Source organism: Zingiber officinale, chromosome 1B, assembly GCF_018446385.1.
Source record: "Zingiber officinale cultivar Zhangliang chromosome 1B, Zo_v1.1, whole genome shotgun sequence".
NCBI lineage: Eukaryota > Viridiplantae > Streptophyta > Magnoliopsida > Zingiberales > Zingiberaceae > Zingiber > Zingiber officinale.
In genome coordinates, this window is record NC_055986.1 from 101,256,787 (window position 1) to 101,282,350 (window position 25,564).

Below are 25,564 nucleotides of genomic sequence, written 5' to 3' on the forward strand. Positions count from 1 at the left end.
TTCGTCCAGTCAGTCGGACATTCAGCCTTCTTCGACTAGACTTGAAGGGAAGGCATGTGATCTGGTGGTAAGGTGGGGCCCGCCTGGCTGGGGGTCAAAGTCCTGGGCAGGCGGCCGATCGGGCGAACTACCTTCCTGAGCAGCAGGAAGAGTAACCGGCCTGACACTTCGACAGCTCGATCAAACATCGAGCTTCCGATGCTCATGAAACTCAAGCAGGGAAAGACAGGAGCCAAGCGTCTATCCCGCCCGGCCGAGCAGGGGATACGGCCTCTACCTGGCAGGTGAAAGAGCCTCAGCCTGACAAGGGAGAGTCGAACATCAAATCACCGGCCGAGCGGACATCTAGATTGGCTCAGCCTTGGTGGCACCTGGAAGGCACTAGCCGAGCGGTTCCTCCGCTCGGCCCGGTAAGGGACAAAGGAAGTAGCTGACGATATCTTCTTAGGGACCAGTGTCGCCGACAAGAGGCATGGTCGGCAGCATGGTCAGACAGAGAATCATATGGTGGAAACTTCCACTGCCATGTCAAGGATATGCTCGTATTATTAAGGTATAGCGTCAGACACGCTTTTCTGACACATCCACTCCAGGTATGCTTTGAGGAGTGTGCACGTACCTCAGGGGAGCCCTATATAAGGACCCCCAGACTTAGACAGAGGTATGCTCATTTCTTTACTGTAGCTACAGTTCTCATTTCCTCTTTGCTCTACTTCTTTCCACCGGAGATCTTACTTGAGCGTCAGAGGGCCATCGCCGGGGAACCCCTCCCTGGCTCGGCGTTGTGCTTGCAGGTCCACGTCAGCAGGAGATCTACGTCTTCAGAGTCTTCAACCAGTCAACAAGAGCGCCACATCCCCAGCGTCCATCGACTCAGCTCTCGGACAGGATCAAATTGATTTCAGATATATTTATTTATTAAAATAAATGCCCATTCTACGACGAATCTACATTCTACGACGAGTCCATAGATTCATCATAGAATGGGTAAAAATAAAAAAAAAAAAATATATTTGAAACTAGTTGATAGACCTAGAGAGCTTAGAATTATATGAAACTATTTCATATATGTTTCTCTAGTTCTCATGATTATATTCATGTCTTCAAACATCAATTTGATCTACTATATTGAGATCAGTGATTTTTTAAATACGAATTAAATTTTTCAGACACATGCAAGTTTAAAAAATCAGTGATCTAAATATATTAGGTTAAATGAATGTTTGAAGACTTGGATATAATTAGGAGAACTAGAGGAATATATAGGAACTGATTTTATGTCATTCCAAGATCTCTAGATCCATCAACCGATTTCAGACACTTTATTTTTTAAAAAATATGCCCATTAATATATGCAATAAATCTATGGATTCATCGTAGAATGGGAAAAAATTTAAAATAAAAATAAAAGTGTGAAATCGATTGATGGGGACCTAAAGAGCTTGGAATGACATGAAATAAATTTCTATGTGTTCCACTAGTTCTCTTGATTATATCGAAGTCTTCAAACATTAATTTGACCTAATATATTGTGATCAATGATTTTTTTTAAAACACAAATTCATGACATTCTGAGCTCTCTAGACTCATCAACCGATTTCGGACATATTTATTTATTTTTTTAAATTTTACCCATTCTGCAACAAATCCATGGATTCATCACATATTTGGCGATGAATCCATGGATTCGTCATAGATTTAGTGACTAATCTATTAATTCATTATAAATTTGTGACAAATTTGGTGAGGAAATTATTTTCGTCACCAAAAACCCTAAAATCTCTCAACTTGCCTGATTTTGATCCCCTTGCCCCAAGTGTTTTTTCCTTTGGTGTTGATGATTCCTCTCCTACGATGACAATCTCTGGCTAGTAAGCTCCCTCTCTCTTCCCTCACCCTTGTCTTTCCTCTCCGATAGGCAGCCGGCCTTAGGCCACGGCCGGCCGCGGACAGAGGCAGTCGGCCGTGGTCGTCCGCAGATAGTTACGGGCAGTTGCGACCAACCTCAGATAGCCACAGTTCTGCAACCATTCGTGACTATCTGTGGTTAGCAAGAGTTGTTCATGGCTATCCCCGGTTGGTCGGTGGCCATGAGCTACCCGGAAGATATTGCATGTTGATGGCCGCAAGACTATAATTGTCTGTTGACGTTTATATTTGATTGTTGACTTTGTAATATTATTTATACAGGTTTATATTTGACGTGTTTGGAGAGACACTAGTCTTTGTTGACCTTTGTTAAGTATACCTTCACCTGTTACTTTAATAATGATATCATTAGTGTACTATCTCATGTTATTAATTTTATTTGTTATATTTTCTCTCAATTTATATGTGAACTAAGTTATATTGACCATTAGTGTACTATATAGTTTTTATGTATAATAATTTTTATTAATGTTGTAATAAATTGGAAATAAGTAAAATACAGAATGAAAGAAGTTGAATGTATAAAAAAGAATTTACCTGACCGTCGAGGTTTAACTGATGAGTTTATGACTAGATTGAACCAATTTTTGAATTCTGTATCTAGTAATGTTGAATATGTGGATGACAATAATATAAGGTGTCCATGTAGAAAATATCAAAATGACAAATTTTTCACTACAATAAAGATTTAGTACATCTTTATAGATTTGGTTTTACCTTGAATTACTATAATTGGATATGTCATAGTGAACCATTCATATTTGATGAGAATTATGGACCAAACATACAAGTCTCAATTAGTGGGGATCAGAGTTAGTATAATCAATTAAATTCATATCAGAGGATGGTAATTGATGCAGCAGGTCAAAATTTTATTCCCGAAATGCATAGTGCAAGTTTTAGTTGTCCTCCAATAGTTAGACAAATGCTTACTATTTATACATCATCGTTGGAGGAGGTAGAAGTACCAGGTGTTGATGAAATATATCTCAAATTTTAGGAAGTGTTGAGTGCTATAAAGGAACCTTTATGGGCTGGTTGTGACAACCGCATTAAGTTATCTCATATTACAAGACTATTGAATATCAAGGCAGAGCCTAACATGTTGTAAGATTGTTTTAATGATTTTGTTCAAGTTATTGGAGAGACATTGTCACGTGATCACATATTGCCCAATGAATTTTATAGTATGAAAAAATTTATGAAAGAATTGGGTCTTCCAGTGAAAAGGATTGGTGTTTATAGAGATGGTTGTATGCTATATTGGGGAGATGATGAAGATGCAGATGTTTGTAAATTTTTTAATCAAACTAAGTACAAGAGAACTAAAAGGAGTCAACAATAACGTAAATCATACAGTCAGCTATTTTATTTGCCTTTAACTCATAAGTTAAAAATGCTTTATGCATCAAAGGTAACTATTGAACACATGACTTGACATGCAAATCATTAAACAGAAGAGGGGTTAATGTTTCATCCATCAGATGCAGAAGCGTGGAAAAATTTTGATAGAACATATTCGAAATTTGCAAAGGAGACTTGAAACATGATATTAGGTTTCTGTGCTGATGGATTTGCTCCATTTGGAACATCAAGAAGACATTAGTTTTTATTGCCCAATTTTCTTAACTCCATATAATCTTTCACCTGGGATGTACATAAAAACACTCTATATGTTTTTAACATTAGTTGTGTTTGACTCATAAAATATGAAGACGTTAATAGATGTTTATATGCAACCATTGATTGCAGAGCTGAAACAACTATGAGAAATTATAATTATAGAAAGAATAAAGATGAATTCACTAAGAATAGAATTGAAAGAATACCTCGCCATTGAGATTAACAAGTCAACAGATTTAGTTCAGAATGTTAACTTTCTATTTGTTATTGAAGAGCCATATGATACAATATATGAATATGAAAGTACACATAAATGAACTAAACGGAGTATATTTTAGGATTAACTATATTGGTTTAGTCATTTGATTCATCATAATCTTGATGTAATGCATATTAAGAAGAATATTTTTGATAATCTGATAAATACAGTGATGGATATCAATGGAAAAAATCAAAGACAATCTCAATGCAAGAAAAAAATATACAATTCCTTTGTAAAAGACCTACTCTTGATATCGATGATAGTAGTAGGGGACCAAAGCCAAAAATAATTTATACATTGAATAAGAATCCAAGACGTGTTATTTCTCAATGGTTAAAATCATTGAAATTTCTAGATGGTTATATCTCTAATCTTGGAAGATATGTCGATATAAAGGAATGCAAATTGGTTGGTTTGAAAAGTCATAACTGTTATATATTCATACAAAGTCTCATTTGTATTGCTTTTAAGGAACTCTTACCAAATTTTATATGAGGTGCTATTATGGAGTTAAATATTTTCCTACATGATATTTGCTCAACAGTTTTGAGACATTCACACATGAAGGTGTTAGAGAGAGACATTCCAGTCATTTTGTGTAATTTGGAAAGGATATTACTACCCTGATTTTTTAATTTCATGGAACATCTTTTGGTTCACTTGTCATACGAGGCTAAAGTTGGAGGACCTGTCCATTTTCAATGGATGTGTCCATTTAAAAGGTAAAATTTCCATCTTCTATACTTTGACAATCTGAATGCATAAAAATTTACTAATTTTATTATATATTAATATCTAATACAATTTATTTGATTACCATAAGATTTTTATATTATTTGAAGAAAAGGTGAAAAATAAGGCATAAGTTGAAGTCTTTATTGTTAATGCATACATTATGGAGGAAGTAATAACTTTTGTATCATATTATTTTGAGTCTCACGATCTGAGCAAAAGACGAAGAGCGGAAAGAAATGATAAGGGTCCTATTGATCCCAATTTAAACTCATTCTAAATTTTACCTTGGTCGATCAAGTGGACCATGTAAGCAGAGATACTTAACTGGTCAAGAATGACAGGCAACCTAGACATATATTTTACTGAATTATCCAGAAGTATCATCATATTATGAGTTAGTATATATTTTATATAATCATATATTTATTACATAGTAAATTATTTTTGTTATAATTATTTTTTTATGGTAGGATTTTCTAAAACTTATAATCTGAATTGTCAACACAAGAGTTTAATCGCTTATGCGAAGAAAAATTTGCACAATGGTTCAAATCATATATAAGTAGATAATCTAAATTTAGTTTAGACATATGCAGACTTTTAACAATTGACGTATTTGATTTTATGTTCATGATAATCAAGCTCACCTTTAGCATGATTTGTTAATTCATCTGTCATGGGGTCCAAAAGTATTGGTACACATACTTGGCCAACATAAATGGATATAATTTTCATACTCAAGAATATGGAATTAGTAAGACTACAATGAATAGTGGAGTTTATGTTCAGTCATCCAATGATGGAAGTGCAAGCAATGATTTTTATAGTTTATTGGATGAAATTATAGAGGTAGACACTACAAAAACATTGGACATTAGGACCGCAATATTAGCAACGGTTGATGAAGCGGTTGTAACAGCAGATCCAATAGAATCGGCCAAGTGTAACCGCTCCTAAAACCGCTTCAATTGAGATTTTTTGATGCGGTTGGTAAACCGTTGCTATTGGACACATATAGAACCGGTTATTAGAACCGCTCCTATAAGTTCCTTTTAGAAGCGTTTTGGAACCGCTCCTATAAGGTCCTTTTAGAAGCGGTTTAGAACCGCCCCTATAAGTTCCTTTTAGAAGCGGTTCAAACTGCTTCTAAAAGGTTACATATGACCGCTCCTAAAGGGTACATACGAGATTAATATAAAACCATGTTCACATCTCATATTATTTTCACAATTCCAGCAAACCTTTCTATTTCGGCGACCCTCTTTGTTCCAGCGACCTTCTCTTTTCTATCGACCATCTATGTTCCAGCGATCCTCTCTATTATAGCGACATATCATATTAATTGCACCCTAGCATCATCCTTCGACATCCACATCATAAATCGCCTTTGATTTTGTTTCTCGAGGTAATTTCTTGGTTTAGTTTTCGTATGGTGACAATGTTTTTATATGTTAATGGTGATAAAAATTATAATCGATTAGGGTTTAATTTGTGTTGGCCGGTAGATTTGTAAATTTTTCCAATGAATCCCTTAATTTGATTTGTTTTTTTTCTACAAGTTATCCGTATTATTTTTCAGGTTTATTATTGTAGTTTGCTTACAACGTGTCTATGATGCTAAGCTTCATTTTTATATCTAGTAATTGTATTTATATATATGTTTGTTGAATTCTTGGAAATTTTATCTACGAAGTTTCTTTAATTTTTGATAAATCTTGCTTCAATGTTTTAACTTTTATAAATTATTGAACATCATCAAATTATGCAGAAGCAATGGATGGCTACGCCACATGGCAGTCTTGAGTATCGGGTGGGAATCCTATATTTTTTACGTTATGCATTTGGTGATGCGGCTCCAGATGTCACGAGACCATGTCTTTGTTGCAAATGCATAAATTCATTGAGTCATGATCGCGAGACAGTACACGAACATCTGATGATAAATGGTATTTTACAAGATTACCGCATCTGGAATTTTCATGGAGAAAAACTAATTGTACAAGATCATGATAACAAAGAACTTCATTATTCAGTGCAACAAGTTTCTAAAGTAACTAGCCATGAACCGATGGTACAAGAAATGCTGCATGATGCATTTGGAATTCATTAAGGATCTACAAGTAATGAAAATTACATTGGAGCATCAACGAGTCATACACCGATGGAGTCTAATGTTAAAGATTTCTATCGACTAATTGAGGAAGGGAAACAACAGCTATATACCGGATGCACAGAGTTTTCTAAACTGTCGTTCCTTGTTGAGTTATTTCAACTGAAAGTGAATGAAAAATGGAGTGATAAGTCATTTACAGCATTGTTGGACTTCCTTCGTCGAGTACTTCCATCTGAAGCTCAAGTGCCTAAGTCGTTTTATGAAGCAAAGAAATTAATTTCTAGTTTAGGGCTTCATTATGAAAAAATACATGCTTGTCCAAATGATTGCATGATTTATTGGGGGGAAAATGAGAATGAACAGGCTTGCAAAGTGTGTAACCTTCCAAGATGGAAAAATTTGCAGAAATCATCAAGGAGATCGTATAAAGGTGGAAAAAAACGTCTCGAGGTTAAAATTCCAGCCAAAGTCTTTTGGTATTTTCCATTGAAACCAAGATTGCAACGGTTATTCATGTCATCTAAGACGTCTGAAAATATGCAGTGGCATTTCAAAAAACGTGTTTCAGATGGAAATCTAAGGCATCCAGCTGATTCTCGAGCATGGAAGGAATTTGATGAACGTCATTATGAATTTGCGTCTGATCCTAGAAACGTATGCTTGGGACTCGCCGCTGATGGGTTTAATCCATTTAAAAATCAAAGCACTTCACATAGTACTTGGCCTATTGTCCTGATGCCTTACAATTTGCCGCCTTGGGAATGCATGAAGCCTTATTCTATTATTTTATCCACCCTTATTCCAGGTCCAAAAGCACCTGGCAATGATATTGATGTATATTTGCACCCCCTATTGACTGAATTGAAAGATTTATGGGAAAATGGAATTGCCACATTTGATGCTTGTGACAAAAAAATGTTTGAAATGTGGGCTGCATTACTTTGGACAGTTAGTGATTTTCCTGGTTTGGGTTGTTTGTCTGGATGGAATACATATGCCAAGAATGCATGCCCAACTTGTGCTGATAATACAGATGCAGTGTACCTAAAACATGGCAAAAAGTGATCATTCAGAGGGCATCGCTGTTTTCTACCACCAGATTCAGAAATGCGAACAATGCCAAGTTATGGCAAATCTGAGCTACGTGAGTTAGATTTGGCACCATTGTCTGGATCTGATGTTCTACGAATGACCTTAAACAAGAATGTGATTTTTGGTAAGAGTAATGCATCAAAACCAAATGTGAGAATAAAAACAGGATCAATTGAACAAATGTGGAGAAAACAAAGCATATTTTTTAGCCTTCCATACTGGGAATTTAATTTGATCCAACATAATTTGGACCCTATGCATATTGAAAAAAATGTTTGTGACAATATTGTTGGAACACTTTTAGGTGATTCCAACAAGAGCAAAGATAATTATGCAACACGTAGAGACTTAAAGAATTTGGGTATTATGAAACAATTATGGCCCCGGGCACATTCAGATGGTAGAGAGTATTTGCCACCTGCATGTTACTCTATGTGTAAAGATGAAAAAAAGATATTTTGTTCTGTATTGAAAGATATTCGTGTTCCTGATGGTATGTCATCTGATATCTCAAAGTGTGTGGATGTTGGAAGTTGTAGGATTATGAGCTTGAAAAGCCATGATTGTCATATTATGATGGAACAATTCCTTCCAATTGCTCTTCGTCGCGTGTTGTCAAAAAAGGTAACTGCTCCACTTATTATGTTGTGTGAATATTTTAGAACAGTATGTGCAAAGACCCTACAAGAAGATGAATTACAAAAGGCTGAAGAAGGAGTTATTTTGGTTTTATGCCAATTAGAGAAAATATTTCCACCATCTTTTTTCACAATAATGGTTCATTTGGTGGTACATTTAGCGTATGAAGCAAGAATGGCTGGGCCTGTACATTATCGATGGATGTACCCAATAGAAAGATATCTGGGGAAACTTAAAAATTTTGTTAGAAATAAAGCACGACCAGAGGCCAACATTGCAGAGGCATATTTAGCAGATGAATGTGTTGTGTTTTGTTCTCATTATGTAGATGGTAACATCTTATTAAACAATCCCGGAACACAACATAAAGAGACACCAAATGATGAGTTTCCTACACTCTCGATGTTTCCACATGTAGGGCGACCAACAAAAGGGCTTCAAGTAGTTACCTTAGATGACAAAACTCTAACTCAAGCTTATAGATATATTCTCTCTAATTGTACAGTGTTGCAACCATATCGTGAGTAAGTATTACTATTTTTTTAAATTTTTTGCATAATATTTTACTATTTTATGATCAATAATTGGTTCTAATTATATATTAATGTTGATATTGAACAGTGAAATAAAAAACGAACTGAAGAGAAGACATAGATATGGTCAACGCCCAAGTAATTCTCAATTGGATGACATGGTTAGAATGCAATTTCCAGAATGGTTTGCAAGACGAGTAAGTAATATATGTGATTTATTTTATATTACAAATTTTTAATAAATGGACTTGTAAATTATATGTGTACCGTACAGGTTGATCGAGTAAATGAACGAATCGATGACTTAGATCTTCGGGTGCTTTCGCGTGGTCCAAATTCAATAGCATTTAGTTATCATGGGTTCAACATAAATGGTTTTGCATTTCGCACTGTGGAATCTGAAAAAAACAAAAAGGTGCAGAATAGTGGGGTTATGGTGCAGGCGATGCATGATAATGATGATCATGAGTCAATCTATTATGGTCGACTAACTGATGTCATCTCACTTGATTATGGTGTTCGTGGACGAATTGTTGTTTTTCGATGCGATTGGGTTAACACTACTACAGATTTCAAAATTGATCCATTTGGATTTTCAATGCTGAATTTTTCATGCTTGATACATACAGGAGAACGTGAGGAACATGAACCTTTTATTTTGGCTACACAAGCTCAAATGGCTTATTATGTTCGTGATCCAAAGGAGGAGGATTGGTACTGCGCCATTCGTCACACACCAAGAGATACGTATAACATGGGCAATGAAGATGATATGGATACGATGCATTTTATTCATAATAATTTTTCTAATATGGAATCGATATTAGGCGATGTAAATAGAGTAGATATTGAATTAATTAGAACTGATATAGAGGGCTCAATAGTTGATGTTCTTCCAGTTGTGAACAATGAAACAGATGATGAAAGCTTTAGTTGATTTTTGTGTTTTCGTTCATTATGTTGAAACTATCTTTAGAATTCTAAAGCTCTATCAATGAGAATTTTTTCTAATGTATTGTGAGTACAAATCAATATGGCAAAAGGGAATTGTTACTTATCTAAACTCTCCATGAACTTAGTTGTAATCTCCTAGAAATCAAGAAATTGAGAAGTGAAGGTGTTCTGCTGAGTTTTATTTCAGCAACCATAGAATTATTTGTTGAATCTGATTTCTGAAATGAAAGCTGATTTCTAATTTCTATATCTGATTTTTAAGCAATTGCAATTCAGAAATTGAGAAACCTGTTTTCAAAATGTTGTTGTTGAGTTGTCTTTGTGCCAATTTGGAGGAATATGTGCAGGTTTATGGAAGGTAGTTTCAGAAATCAGGAGTTCTGAAACTGGTGTAACAAAAATCAGGAGTTATGTGATAAATGCAGTTTCAGGAATTCACAGCCACATCATGATCCTTCAATGCAGAACACAAACATGTATTTTAGCTGTACTACAACTGTGAAATAACTAATCCTACTGAATATGTGCAGGTTTATGGAAGGCAGTTTCAGAAATCAGAAGTTTTGAAACTGGTGTAACAAAAATAGGTTCCTAAGGCAGAAGATCTCAGCCTCTGAGGACAAACTGCAGAAGATCATCGAATTGAGGGGCACAATTTTTCCTTGTACTTAGTACTTTCAAAATAATCCAATTACACTTCCATGATATTTTAACTCTTCAGACATGTTATCTGACTACCTGGGTTATATACTTCTTGTCATGTTTAGACTTAGCAACATATTGGTGATAGGTATGGTATTATTATCACAACTTTTCAGTTTCTGTAATCCGTGACATTATTCATTTCTCATTGTGAATTAGGATTCATGCAAGGATTTGCCTCATAATATATTTACTAATTCTTATTTAAGGAAGTCTATGATATTTTACCATTCTCTAATCCACTATCTGGTGAATGGAAATTATTCCATAAGAATGAAAGTAGAGTCAAGGGAAAGCAGCTCTGATAATGCAGAACATTACATGGACCTACTGAATTGACTTCTTTCATCACATTTTTTTTTTTACAAAATTACTGGTCTTTTCATCCATAAGAATAACTTTTTTTTTACAAAATTACTGCGTGTCAGATTTTGTTGAGTCTTTTTTTGGCTTTATGGTCTTTACATCCCTCTTTTCCTTGTTTATTGCTTTTTGAAAAATTCAGCGCTATGTAATTCTTCAAAATTGATTTATTAGTTCTGTTACTCTGAAGATTGGACACATATGACTCCTGTATAGAGTTGTGTTATCCTTGTATACAAGTCTATTAGGTTTAATCTATTTATGCAACTTTTTCATGCAAAGATGCATATATTCATATTTAGTAAAATACAATCTGACCTAGTTTGTATAAATATTAGTCTCACATATTCACAATTTTCTTTGTTATTGAGTTGCCATTATTTTGATGATAGATTTTCTTCTATAGGTGTCGGGAAGAGTTGTCTTCTCTTGTGGTTCTCTGATGGTTCCTTCACAACAAGTTTCATTACTACAATTGGGCGGGTTTTGCTTGAAACTCTATTAGGCCCTTCCGTTTTTAACTTGATTATATTACAAATCTCCAACTTCTGCAACTTGTTTATTATGATGCCCATGTTTTGTGCAGTATCGATTTTAAAATAAGAACTATATAATTGGATGGCAAGCGAATTAAACTTCAAATTTGGGATACAGCTGGTCAAGAGCGCTTTCGAACTATAACAACTGGTAGATTTATATTGTTTTTCCCTAGGGAGTTTTTGTTCTGAGGGCATTTCTTGTAACCTTTAAAAATATTAAAGCTTTTTTTTGGAGTTTACATTTTTTCCACTGCATGTTTCATATTTGTGTATACTTTTTAAATATTGACAAAAGTAATTGTCGATGCTAATCTGAATGTTGCTCCAAAGAGCATAGTTAACAGAAGATATCATTGCTTTGTTGGTTCGGTTTATAAAAAGGCATTGAAAGCAAAAAAAATTGAAACTACTGCAAACTGTGTAAACATCCAAATTGATTCATGTGGTCTATTAAATTGGATTCGAACGATGCTGAGGATTTCTTTAAATGGATTTTTTTTAGTTATTAAACAAATAATAATATGTGGGATTTTGGTTCTTTTGATTAATATGCCAAATAAAATAAAGTGTCAGCTCTTATAAATTATTATTTTTTATAAGGTATTCAATTATGATCCTCTTATAAAATGTCTCTTAGTTTACCTTGATTAAGAAGTTTTTTATTTACAATATAAGCAATGCACAAGGTTAGCTCATATAATATTAATTTTTTTTATTAAAAATAAAATAAAATAAATGAGACCCTTGTATTTACTCCCTAGTTCATACTTTCATCCCAAAATATCTTATTCTCATTTTATATATTCATCTTCCTTCCCGTTACCTTATGCTACAAAACACCATAATTAATCAAAATACCCAAAATATAAAATAAAACTATTGAATCAACATCAAATTTTATAATCTAATACTTTCCTCGGCTCTGAAAAAGAATCTAGACGGTGTATTTTAGGGTCGAAACTTGAATAATGCCGAAACTATCAAATCCGTGTCAAATTTTATAATTTATCACTTTCCTCCCCATTTCAAAATTTTAATCAAAATTTTCATTGCCTTAACACAATTTATATTCCCTATTTTTTAATTTTTTTAAATAAATTAAATTAATTAAATAAAATATTAATATTAATATAATAAAAATAAGACTTGATATTAATTTCCCTTACACACCACGCAAATTTCACATTCCCGCTATTAATTCCCTCCCCTCCCATTACCTTAACATAATTTACATTCCCTATTTTCTACTGATTCTACTTCCACAGACCACAAACACACTCACCTTCATCCCATCGTCGACGAGCCTCCGACCTCCGCCTCTTCTAGTCACACAGCCAGGAACCTCCATCTCCTCCCAGGTACGCAGCTAGCATAACCTCCGCCTCTTCCTTCCGCCGCTGATTCCGATTTTTTATTATGTTGCTTAATATTGATTTTGGAAGCCTTCTACAGATTATTAGACCTATTTTCGAATCCTATCTGCTGTTAGGGTTTTTATACTTCAACCTCTCTTTGCCCTATCTTTGATCCTTCGACTCTTTGCAGGTAAAGGCTTTTGCTTTTGGAATTTGTTTAGGGTTTTTTTATAGGTTTTGTCAAAGGGATGAATCTCTTGATATAGGCAGTTCAAGGCAAAGGATGTTTGAGCAATGCCGAGACAAAATCACTAGCAATGTTCTTGATACTTTTTTATGGAATTTGAGAAGTATACAAATATCCTTGTAGCACTCTTTATTAGCATTGTTTTGCAGTTACTTTTATCAGCTTTGATGTAGTTTTGGTTGTTAGAGCTTCTGTTTTAGTCTTTTTTCCTTATTTTGTGATATAGTTTGAAAGAAATATATGGTGTACAAGGTCTAAAGTTTTCATGTCACCAACTTTATTTATGCTATTGTTTGTAGTGATTTTCAGCTCAAGTAGGTCTCCGACCACTTCAACTAGATTAAATTTTTTTTGACAGAAATCTTTTCTTACAGCTACTGGAGTTATTCATTTTGACTAATACAATTCATTCCTTGTGTTTTTTAATGCAGAACATTGTTTCTCTTTTGTTATTGATACCTGAGTCAATTATCTAGATGTTTTTTTAATGCAGAAAATTTGTTCTCTTTTGTTATTATGCTTGAACATTTTATGACAATTTCAGATTTTACACTTCAAACTTCATTCATATTTCTATATTGTGATTTGTAGGTAACTTTTAAAAATGGCAAACAAAAGAATGCGAAAGCTAATACAAAATAGCCAAAGACGATCTACAAGAGAAGATTCAAGTAACAGAGGAGTTGATCATGAAAATGAATCACAAGACACAACATCTCATTCACCATTAGAGCTACAAAATGAGGAGGTTAATGAGTAAGGTGAAAAACATTTTTGGATATGAATAGAAAATTATTTTTTGCAACACTAAGTGAAAATTATATTTTTCAGATGAAAATGAGATCATGTCTTCATCCCAAGCTCAAAAAAGAAAACATGGAAAGACTATTATGAGAGATATTCATGCATTACATCCCGATCATATGCTAGTAGTGAAATTCAATGAAAGGGGACAGCCTTAGGGTGATCTACAACCGACTCTTGCAAATTATATTGGGACTATTGCACGGAATGGAGTTGTGTTGCCCCTGAGCTTTTTAGATTGGAGAAAAATGCCGACAAATCGCTTGAATGATGCATGGAAACTTGTTACTGTAAGTTTACAAGATCATAATTTCAATTATGAATTTAAAGCATGTACATATTTTATTTTATGTTTATAGGCACGTTTCTGCATCTCCAATTGCCATAGAAGAGTTATAATGCAAATGATGGGGGCTGCGTGGAGACGGTGGAGGACTGAAGTGAAAGCTACATCTTATGATTCAAATACTCCACTAGAAGAGCTTGTTGCAATACAACCCATTCCTCATGGGTTGACACTTCAAACATGGGAAATTTTATGTAACTATTGGAAGTCTACCGAGGTACAACTAGTATTAATAGGTTTTTATATATGGTTATGGATGTTATAATTTCCTTATAAATTTTTGTGCCAGAAAACTTCAAAAACCAATAGAGAAAATGCGAACAAAAAGAAAGGGACTCATGCACAAGGACGCACTAATATTCCATCATTGGAATATAAATTTGTAGAATCAAAATTATTTCTTTTCTTTCTTACAGTTAGTTTCACACTGCTTATTTACTGTTTTACACTTTAATGCTCTTATCCTTGAAGTTCCAAGGTTTTATGAGATTCTAGAAATTGATTACAAGCAATGTAATGTATATAGTTAGTTTTTGATGGAATTTGCAAATTAGAAGTATAAGTTGTTATGCAAATAGAAGAATTTATGCTATTAATATTTGGTGCTAAATGTGGATTTGTTATCCTGTTAGTCTCAAGAAAATGGAAGAAAACCGAGTCGTATTGAAATACAACAATGGAGTCGAAGAAGTAGAAAGAAAGGAGGCGCCCCTATTGATGACGAGGCAATACGAATTGAGGTAATAATATATTTCACTTTTTAAGTTGACTTTTAAATATTTTTTTATTGTATTAACAATTTATTTTCTTGTTAGAATTTACTTAAAGAGACTGTGGATCGTCACCTTCAAGATAAACCTAAAGGAACACAACCAATAGAAGTCCATGAGGAGGCATTTCGGTAATAATATTTTTTTAATTTCATTTCATTTTTGTAAAAGCTGTTGCAAATGGTTCAACTTTAATTTTATTCAATATATAGTGAGGTTTTTGGACCCGAGCATTCTGGTCGGGTACGATGTTTAGGAGCTGGTGCACTGCCTAGTCAAGTGTTCCCAGAGCTATGTAAACGTAGCTCAATGTATTGGCAAGACTATCACTCTAATTCAGATATGACGGACAAATTTAAGGAAATGGGAGAGAAAATTAAAGATATGGAGTTGCGAGAAGCACAACGACAAATGGAAATAGAGCAGATGAAAAGACAAATGAAAGAAAATGATCAATTCCAAAATTTTGCACGGGTAATGCTCAGTATGATGTCAGGTAGTGCTGGAGGTTCTCATGGACCTGAATCATTACCGGCACAGGTAATAACATTAATAAAATAAAAGAATTTGTTTAAAATTATTTGTATAGTTAAGTACATGATAGCAAATTTATTTATTTTTGTAGATGACAGTTATGCTTACAAATATTATGCAACAACAAGTTTCATCAACTGCGGAAGGAAATAGATGTAGATCTTCCCCATCACCAGAATCAGATAATAACTAGACAGGTTAGAAATTTTTAAATACAAATGTTTTTGTTAAGATGAAGTTTTAGCAGCTCATCTTGTTTATCACAATTAAACTGGAAACAATTAAATTTTGAATTAGGTTCAAGGTCAAACTCCATTTTGTGACTCTATAAGTTTACTATTTTATCAAGTTAGTATATAGTCATTAAAGTTGTAAAGTATGACTTCATTAAAGTCTCAAAGTATGATTTTGGCTGGTGTTAATTGCTTAGTGCGATGCCTTTTCTGGCTTCTTAAGTAGTAAGATCAAATCTTGCTTTGGTTATTGCATCAATCTTGATCATCTCTCAACTTAATTGAGATGCTATGTATGATAGCTCTGATTGGAGCTGTTAACTGTGAAAATTTACCTCACTGAAGTGACCTCTGCTGTACTGGTTCAGGAAATTGAATTGTTCAACCGAAAAAAAAACCTTACCTAATTGATAAATTTACATTATTTGCTTGCTAGCAATATACTAGAACAATGTGCTCTTTTGTAACTTTATTTTTTGTATCTGCAGAATTTGACCCAACAATCATTATCTTTTTTGAACAAGCCTGGAATGTCTATATTGCTCCTTGAGATATTAAACTACAGACTACTTCCTCTATACATGTGCTACAATGAGATATCCTTTACCATGGTCTCTCTAAAAATCTAAAAAAGTTGTTTATTCCTTATAGAATTTAACTTGGATATTTCATGGTTCATATTGAGTTTTGTTGATGATGGAAATCTTGTAGATCTGCAATATCATATCTCACAACCTTGACTAGATAAGCATTGAACGAGTTAAAGTAGTTTATGAAGACCATGTATAGCTGCTTTGTGCCTTGATCTTGTCTAAATTTTCTATTTCATCCTGTATTGTATTTTTTTTCCAACTACTAAATAGTTGGATTGGCCAAACATATGAATAGATTGCTTGTTCTTCTCGAAAATGGTCATATGCGAGTCATTTTAGGTTAGCATGATGTTATGAATCTTTAAAAAGGCTATTGCTAATGTTATGAAGCAAAAAACTATATTCTTACTTTGATCACTAAAGTCGCAAGGGTATTCATCATTCTTTATAGCTATATACTCTTTTATGTCTTTTTCCCTTCTATATGTCTTTGCATTATTTGAAGTTTGCATTTTTTTGAAGGTTGCTATTGAAGGTTGGAGCAAATGCCTTTTGTCGCTTGAAGCAAATGCCTTTTGATGCTTTATTGGTGGAGAAAACTTGTTATTGAAGTTTCTATATATTTTGGGAATTAAAGAAAGGATTGTATTAGTGGTATAGTGTGGTGTTAAATGTATGTTATGAATATTTTGAACTTAAATATGAATATGACTTGTTTATTTGGTAATCCAAATTGTGTTATGAATATAAATTAGATTTGTGCAGTGAAATATTAATATTATCAATTGATTTAAATTGAGCATTCATTTTGGAAATCTATAGGTACAATATGATATAAAAGCATTTTTAAATATGATAATTATGTATATTTAGAGGTGGTTTAAAACCGCTCCTATAGATAGTGTCATTGTTGTATAATAAACTTATAGGATCGGTTACAACCGCATCTAAACGACTATTTTCTAAAATGGTTTACAACCACCTTTAATAAATCATCCTTCTGTGTCGGTTTTAGACCACTTCTAAAAAGTCATTTTTAAATTGCAAAGTAAGTTATAAGACCGGTTTTAACTGTTTGTAAAAGTTGACCTTCGGAATCGGTTACTAACCGCTCCTAAAGGTCCACCTTAAGGTGACCCATATTGATCTATATACGCGGTTACCAACCGCTCCTAAAGGTCCACCTTAAGACTGCTGCCATTGGTAAGCATTTGAAGCGGTTTATAAGTTTAAACCACCGGTCAGTATTACCGTTTCGGTTGCATTTAGCGTCGCCAACACCTGCACCGGTTTTGTAACCGGTGTAATAGGGTTAGCAGCGGTCGTAAACCGCTGGTATAGGCCTTGAAAAATCGCTGCTAAACCCTTATTTTTTTGTAGTGAGAATATCCTGACCCAGAAATACGAGTTATTCTATTTATGTGTCGTTGGTTCAACCCTATCAAAGGGATGAAGGTGATCTATGGTATAATTTTGTTGAAATAAATCATAAGAGATTGTATAAGAGATATTAACCATTTATGTTGGCACAACAAGTGATTCAAGTATTCTTTGCTTCATATCCTAGTTTGAAACGTGATAAAATTGATTGGTGGGTTGTTTGTAAAATGAAATCACGGGGAAAAAATTGAGGAATGTTGGGAATGTTGGTGCAATATCTCTCAGGTCAAGGGTGACCTGGTTAACCAAGCTGAGTCTTGGTTAGGGTTTAGATGTTTGACAATAAGACATCAATCGAAGAAGAGTCAAGTAGGTCAAGGTTGACCGGATACTTGACTGGGAAGTCCTAACTGGCATGTTAGGCAGAAGGAAGTCCTAGTGAGTGAAACTAGGCAGAAGGAAATCCTGGTGAGTGAAGCCAGGTGAAAGTCCTAGTGAGTGAAGCTAGGCAGAAGGAAATCCTGGTGAGTGAAGCCAGGTGAAAGTCCTAGTGAGTGAAGCTAGGCAGAAGGAAATCACAGTAAGTGAAGCCGGTGAAAGTCCTAGTGAGTGAAGCTAGGCGAATGAAACCCTAGTGAGTGAAGCTAGGTGAAAGTCCCGTGAGTGAAGCGGTGAAAGTCCTAGTGAGTGAAGCTAGGTGAAAGTCCCGTGAGTGAGGCGGTGAAAGTCCTAGTGAGTGAAACTAGGCGGATGGAAAACCCTAGTGAGTGAAGCTAGGTGAAAGTCCCGTGAGTGAAGCCGGGCAGGAAAATCCGGATGGATCAAGGATGATCGGACATCCGGTGTTGGGAAGTCCAAGTAGGTCAAAGGATTGATTGGATACTTGGCAAGGAAGGAAATCCAGATGGATCGAGGATGATCGGACATCCGGTGTTGGGAAGTCCAAGTAGGTCAAAGGGATTGTTGGATACTTGGCAAGGAAGGAAGTCCGATGGGTCAAGGTTGACCGGACATCTAGTGGAAGTCCAAGTAGGTCAATGGAGTGACCGGATACTTGGCACGATGAAAAGTCAAGTGGGTCAAAGGATTGACCGGACACTTGGTGGGGAGTCCTAGCAGGTCAAGGAGTGACCGGATGCGAGGCATGATGTACCAACAGGTCAAGGTTGACGGATGTTGGTGAGGAGGTTTGGGACTTGGTTTGGGCAAAACCAAGTCGGATCGATCCGTGGATCGATCCAGATGTCCCGATCGATCCGATTCTTCCCAATGAACGAAGCTTTTGGATCGATCCGTGGATCGATCCAGGTCCCGATCGATCAGCCGATCGATCGGGACGATGCTGCTCGATAAGCGCCGGATCGATCCGTGGATCGATCCAGCGCTTATAAGCGCTCGGATCGATCCGTGGATCGATCCAGCCTTCCGATGGAACATTCGAATCGATCGGGATCCGACCGTTGCGTCGGGTTTAAAGCCGCAGGCGAGCGTGGTCTTCGGCAGAACTTTAACGACAACTTCTCAGATTCTCGCCAGCTCCTCCACAGCACTCACAAAGCTCAGATCGCCAGTTCTTGAAGGATCTTGGAAGCTCTCCAAGTCAAGAGGCGGATCAAAGCCAAGAAGAGAAGCTAGGGTTAGGGTTTGTACTCATTGTAAAGCTTGTAAGCTTCTATTTCTTGTACTCCTTCCCTTTCTTCTTGTATTGAGTCTTGTAGGGCTTCTCCGCCCTTGGTAGTTACCACAAAGGAGGTTTTATTTAGTGGAGGGTGTGTGCGTTGGTGTGGATCCTTGGATTAGTCACCTCTTGTGAGGTGGATACCAAGTAAAATCCTAGTGTTAGCGTTTTATGTTTGTTTCTGTATTTTCCGCTGCACATCCAAGAAGAAACAAGCAACGCCAAGCAACGAAGCGCACCAAGCGAACGCGACGAGCTATTCACCCCCCCTCTAGCTACTTTTGGTCCTAACAAGTGGTATCAGAGCAAGGTTGCTCTTCACCGGAATCATCGCCGGAAGGGTCAAGCATATCAAGAAAAGCTAGAGGGTGAAGAAGTTGGAGCAAATTCTTCAAGTTCAAGATTTTATCAAGCTCAACTTCAAGATGCAATTCCAAGATGGACTTGGATTTGACACAAGGGTGGCTCCACCATACACATCCACAAGCTTCGATTCTTGGAAATCAAGAATCGAAACCTTTCTTATGATGGAGATAGAGCAATGGTTTGCTCTAATGGAAGGCTTCAAAGCTCCAACAAACTCCAAGGGCAAGCTTCTAAAGAAAAGCAGATGGAGCTCGGAGCAAATTCAAAGGGGCGAGGCAAATGACAAAGTGACCAAGCTTTTGGTCAACTTATTGCCTAGCCACATCTTGGCTCAAGTTGGAAAATTCGAAGATGCCAAGGAGCTTTGGAGCAAATTGGCCAAGCTTCATGAAGAGATCCCCTCCACTGTACGAGATCAAGAAGAATCCAGAGAGGGAGACTCTGTGGAGCAAGACCAAGAGGAGGATTCCGAGGTTGAGAGATGCTCAACCTCCGAAGAAGAGGAAATCCAAGAAGCTTCATCCTCAAGGGAATGCAACGAAGGGAACAAGGAGGGAGCATATTCCTTGTTTCATATTCAAGATGATGAAGCCTCCACCTCTAGGATTGAGGGGGAGCAATCCTTGGTGACACCGGATCAAGAAGAAGGAGAAGCCTCTACATCCGGGTCAAGAGAAGAAGAGGAGGAAGAAGCTTCTACCTCCACAAGTCAAGAAAAATCAAATGGAGGAGAATCAAGGTCCGATCAAGAGGAAGCTTCTACCTCCGGATCAAAGAAAAAGATCCCACCCCTACAAGCAAAGGTATAAATATTTCAATTAATAATAAAAATCATATTATATGCTTTGAATGTAGGGAACATGGGCACTACAAGAGCAAGTGCCCTAAATTAGCCAAGAAGAAGGGCCAAGTGGCACAAAAGGGCAAGGTGAAGCCCAAGGAGACCATCTCCAACACAAAGAAGAGCAAGGAGCATATCATATGTTTCTCTTGCAATCAAAAGGGGCATTACCGTAGTCAATGCCCCAAGGGGAAGAAGATGGTCAAGGCTCAAGGAGGCACTAATCAAGGGGGAGCCTCCAAGGTAAAGAAGAAGGTATCATTTATTGAGCCTACCCCTTTACGTTATGGTAAAAAGCATGCTAGGTCAAATTTATATCATTTCAATGCTATTTACCATGAACATAGGAAGCATGATAGCATTAAGGAAAAACATGTAGCTCTTCATGCTAAGACTACTACACCTAAGGTTAGGAATGTAGGTAAAAGTCTAGGCAATAACTCTAAGGATTTTAGATACAAGCCTAGAAACCAAAATGCTCATGGACTTAATGAAAAACCAAATTCTAAGGATTTAATGATAGAAAATCAAGTCTTGAGATCAAGACTTGATAAAATGGAAAAGACCCTAAAAAGGATGGAAAATATCCTATTAGGGAAAAATGAGCATAGCCTAGGTCTAGGAGCACAAAGGTCATCCAACGGCCATAGAGGTTTGGGATACAAACCAAAGGCTAAGAAGGATGTGCCCTCTTACCATAGAGTTCCATATAGTTATGGAATAAACCCTAGGTCTAGAGGTCAAGTTAAGAATACTAGGGAAGTCATCCCTAAGAGTATTTTTGCAACCAAAGTGACTAAGACTTCTAAGAAGTCTAAGAAAGTCACTAACAAGGTCACAAGGGAGGCTATCCCTAGGGTTGACCTAGAAAATGTGACCAAGGCTTCTAAGAAGCCCAACAAGGTCACTAGGAAGGTATCTAGGGAAGTTATCCCTAGTGAGTACCTAGAGCATCCAAGGAGCACCAATAGGTGTTGGGTTCCTAGGAGCATTTTCTCTACCCCATAAATGGGTTAGAGAGTGTCAACTCCGATTAGAAGGGTAGTTAACCCAACTTTGAGGAAATTGACACTCAAGGAGCATTTTCAAGGTTTTTGTTAACCTTTGAAAATGAAATGGAATTATTATTTACTCCTTGAAAGAGTAAAATGTGCCTAATGGTGGAAAATTGATTTTATCTTAAAAAGGCATAAATTGGGAAAACCTAGAGAAATACCAAGTTGGGATTTTGGTATTCTCTTATAAATTTTAAGGCACTCCGGGCCTTGATTTATGTGATTACTCTTGAGGAAAAATGGAATATGCCAACATTTGAGGATAAGCTTAATTTCAATTGGCATAAATTAATCAAGAGAATTAGAAATGCCCATTTAGGTTTTGGCACTCTCTTGAAGCACTTTGGGCAATCTAGGGTTTAAGTTTTAGGATTAGCTAAGATTAACGATACTTAGATAGGTAATCTAGGTATATTTTATTTATGCTAAACCTTGCCATGATTGTTTGCCCATCATATGTCATGACATCATGTCTACTTTTGCATTCATGACTTATTATGAAAAAAAAAAAAAAATACAAAAATACCATGTCATGACATTCATACATCATGTAGTTATAGGTTATTTCCTTTTGATGTATGCCATAACATTATCATGCATTAGTTTAATTTCTTATAATTAAGGATAAATGGCATTTAACAACACTTATTAACAAGTGACATCCTTGGTGGATGTCTAATATATATCTAAAATGCCTAGATAGATATGCATGATCCCTAGATTAGGGCAAAACCAAAATCTACATCTCACAAGACCTATAAGATGACTTGTATGTGTTTTAGTGCACATTAGATACAAGTGAGATGTTAGGATGATGAACAAAACTCAAGATGTTGATTTAGTGCATTCTTTTGAGTTTTAGGTTCATCAAAACACATAGTTATGTGTTTTCCCATCATTGGGAAAGCTAATGTACAAGTCATGTGCATTAAGCCCAAGGAATATGGTGGGATATTGGTTTTGAAAATGTTTTCAAAATGATTTTGGAAAACCTTGGTGAAGGCTATCTTTTGATAGTAATCACCATTGAATAGTTAGACACAAACTTGAAGAAAACACTAAAGTTTTTGCAAGTTTTCAAGTTTGTGTCAATCTTTGAAAATATGATGTATTTTCATAGAAAACTATTTTTCCTTGATAGTATATGCCCTAAACAATGTCTACACGAAGTTTCATAATTTTTGGATTTTTGTAGAATTTTCTAGGGGTTTCTGAAGTTGACTGAAATGGAATTTCAGCAACTATCAGAGCTCCGATCGATCCATGGATCGATTCAGAAGGCAAATCTCGCGAGCAGTAGCTCGCTGGATCGATCAGCCGATCGATCCAGGTATTCTGAATCGATCCGTGGATCGATTCAGAAAGGTTCAATCGATTGGAACCCAACTCCAATCGATCCAAGTTGCTGATTTTGGCTGGGAAAGCCTGATTTCAGCACTTTGAACCTATTTTAGTCTAGGTAACCATTCCAAACCCTTAAAATACATTTGGATACATAAAAAAGGGTGTTTTCGTGTTGAAAACAAGGATGGAATGGTAAAGGAAGGCTAAGTTGAAGTTTAGGTTGAGGTTTGTTTCAAATTTTGAACATTTGAACCTCAAAACTTCTAAATCTGGGTTTCCTAAAGGTTTAGGGATTCCAAGTCATTGTTGGTGCAATGACAGAAGTTTCCACCATGTCTTTAGGGGGAGGGACTCTTTAAAGACATGAAAATTATTTTTCATGAACCTTGGAAGGTGGTTAACCTTCTGCTGTGAACTTGCTCAAGGTTGAGCATTTAAACTTGAAATGGGGATAAATGGGGAGTGGATATCCTCATCATTTCAAGTGGGAACTCAAGATGTTAGAAAATGCTCAAGGTTGGGTATTTGTCTACATTGAGGAAGAAGTTAAGGTTAAATGAAGGGTATGGGACCTTCAATATTGAGTTGATCACAATGAGTAAAAGTGTGATCACGATGAGCAATTCTTCAGGGGGAGAGTCTTCAACAAATGGAGTTGTTGAAGTGTGCCCAAAATTGGAGCATAGGTTGATGTGTGTCCAAAGACGGGTTGATGTTTTTTTGTAGGGGGTTGATGTGTGCCAATAGGGGGAGAATGAAAGGAAGTAAGTTAGGTTTTCCTTACCTAGAGGGAGGAGTTTGCCCTCTTAGGGGGAGAATGGAAAGCTTAATTTATGGGTTCATTACCTAGTGGCATGAAGAAGGAGGCTATAGGATTAGCCTAACTTACATGTGGGATTGTAAGTGTTATTGTGGTATTGTCAAACATCAAAAAGGGGGAGATTGTTGGTGCAATATCCCTCAGGTCAAGGGTGACCTGGTTAACCAAGCTGAGTCTTGGTTAGGGTTTAGATGTTTGACAATAAGACATCAATCGAAGAAGAGTCAAGTAGGTCAAGGTTGACCGGATACTTGACTGGGAAGTCCTAACTGGCATGTTAGGCAGAAGGAAGTCCTAGTGAGTGAAACTAGGCAGAAGGAAAGTCCTAGTGAGTGAAGCTAGGCAGAAGGAAATCCTGGTGAGTGAAGCCAGGTGAAAGTCCTAGTGAGTGAAGCTAGGCAGAAGGAAATCCTGGTAAGTGAAGCCAGGTGAAAGTCCTAGTGAGTGAAGCTAGGCAGAATGAAAACCCTAGTGAGTGAAGCTAGGTGAAAGTCCTGGTGAGTGAAGCCAGGTGAAAGTCCTAGTGAGTGAAGCTAGGTGAAAGTCCTGGTGAGTGAAGCCAGGTGAAAGTCCTAGTGAGTGAAACTAGGCAGATGGAAAACCCTAGTGAGTGAAGCTAGGTGAAAGTCCTGGTGAGTGAAGCCAGGCAAGGAAGGAAATCCAGATGGATCAAGGATGATCGGACATCTGGTGTTGGGAAGTCCAAGTAGGTCAAAGGGATTGACTGGATACTTGGCAAGGAAGGAAATCCAGATGGATCAAGGATGATCGGACATCTGGTGTTGGGAAGTCCAAGTAGGTCAAAGGATTGACTGGATACTTGGCAAGGAAGGAAGTCCAGATGGGTCAAGGTTGACCAGACATCTAGTGGAAGTCCAAGTAGGTCAATGGAGTGACCGGATACTTGGCACGACGAGTAAAAGTCCAAGTGGGTCAAAGGATTGATCGGACACTTGGTGGGGAGTCCTAGCAGGTCAAGGGAGTGACCAGATGCGAGGCATGATGTACCAACAGGTCAAGGTTGACCGGATGTTGGTGAGGGAGGTTTGGGACTTGGTTTTGGGCAAAAACCAAGTGCTGGATCGATCCGTGGATCGATCCAGGATGTGGATCGATCAGTGGATCGATCCAGATTCTTCCCAGCGAACAGAAAGCTTCTGGATCGATCCGTGGATCGATCCAGAGGTCCCGATCGATCAGCCGATCGATCGGGACGATGCTGCTTCGCGCGATAAGCGCTGGATCGATCCGTGGATCGATCCAGGCGCGTTTCCAGAGCACAGAGGCGATCTGGATCGATCCCCGATCGATTCGGAACATTTGAATCGATCGGGATCCGACCGTTGCGTCGGGTTTAAAGCCGCAGGCGAGCGTGGTCTTCGGCAGAACTTTAACGACAACTTCTCAGATTCTCGCCAGCTCCTCCACAGCACTCACAAAGCTCAGATCGCCAGTTCTTGAAGGATCTTGGAAGCTCTCCAAGTCAAGAGGCGGATCAAAGCCAAGAAGAGAAGCTAGGGTTAGGGTTTGTACTCATTGTAAAGCTTGTAAGCTTCTATTTCTTGTACTCCTTCCCTTTCTTCTTGTATTGAGTCTTGTAGGGCTTCTCCGCCCTTGGTAGTTACCACAAAGGAGGTTTTATTTAGTGGAGGGTGTGTGCGTTGGTGTGGATCCTTGGATTAGTCACCTCTTGTGAGGTGGATACCAAGTAAAA

The 25,564-nt window shown here is 36.8% G+C and overlaps 1 protein-coding gene across 3 annotated transcripts; it reads left to right on the top strand.

Moving 5' to 3' along the window:
* The first annotated feature begins 6,294 nt into the window (after nucleotides 1–6,294).
* Nucleotides 6,295–10,789, top strand: LOC121982069. Of its 3 annotated transcripts, none has more exons than XM_042535053.1 (2): nucleotides 6,295–9,123; nucleotides 9,201–10,789. In XM_042535053.1, exons 1-2 carry the CDS (start codon nucleotides 8,998–9,000, stop codon nucleotides 9,861–9,863), a joined length of 789 nt encoding a protein of 262 aa, XP_042390987.1. In that variant the 5' UTR covers nucleotides 6,295–8,997; the 3' UTR covers nucleotides 9,864–10,789. All 3 variants share the same exon structure in this region; 1 of them encodes a protein (XP_042390987.1).
* The last annotated feature ends 14,775 nt before the right edge of the window (nucleotides 10,790–25,564 follow it).

Excerpts from the sequence above, each read along its gene's own strand:
- LOC121982069 (XM_042535053.1), top strand. The coding sequence starts at position 8,998 with ATGTTGATATTGAACAGTGAAATAAAAAACGAACTGAAGAGAAGACAT. Across the intron at positions 9,124-9,200 it reads CAGAATGGTTTGCAAGACGA|GTTGATCGAGTAAATGAACG; the intron begins GTAAGTAATATA and ends TGTACCGTACAG.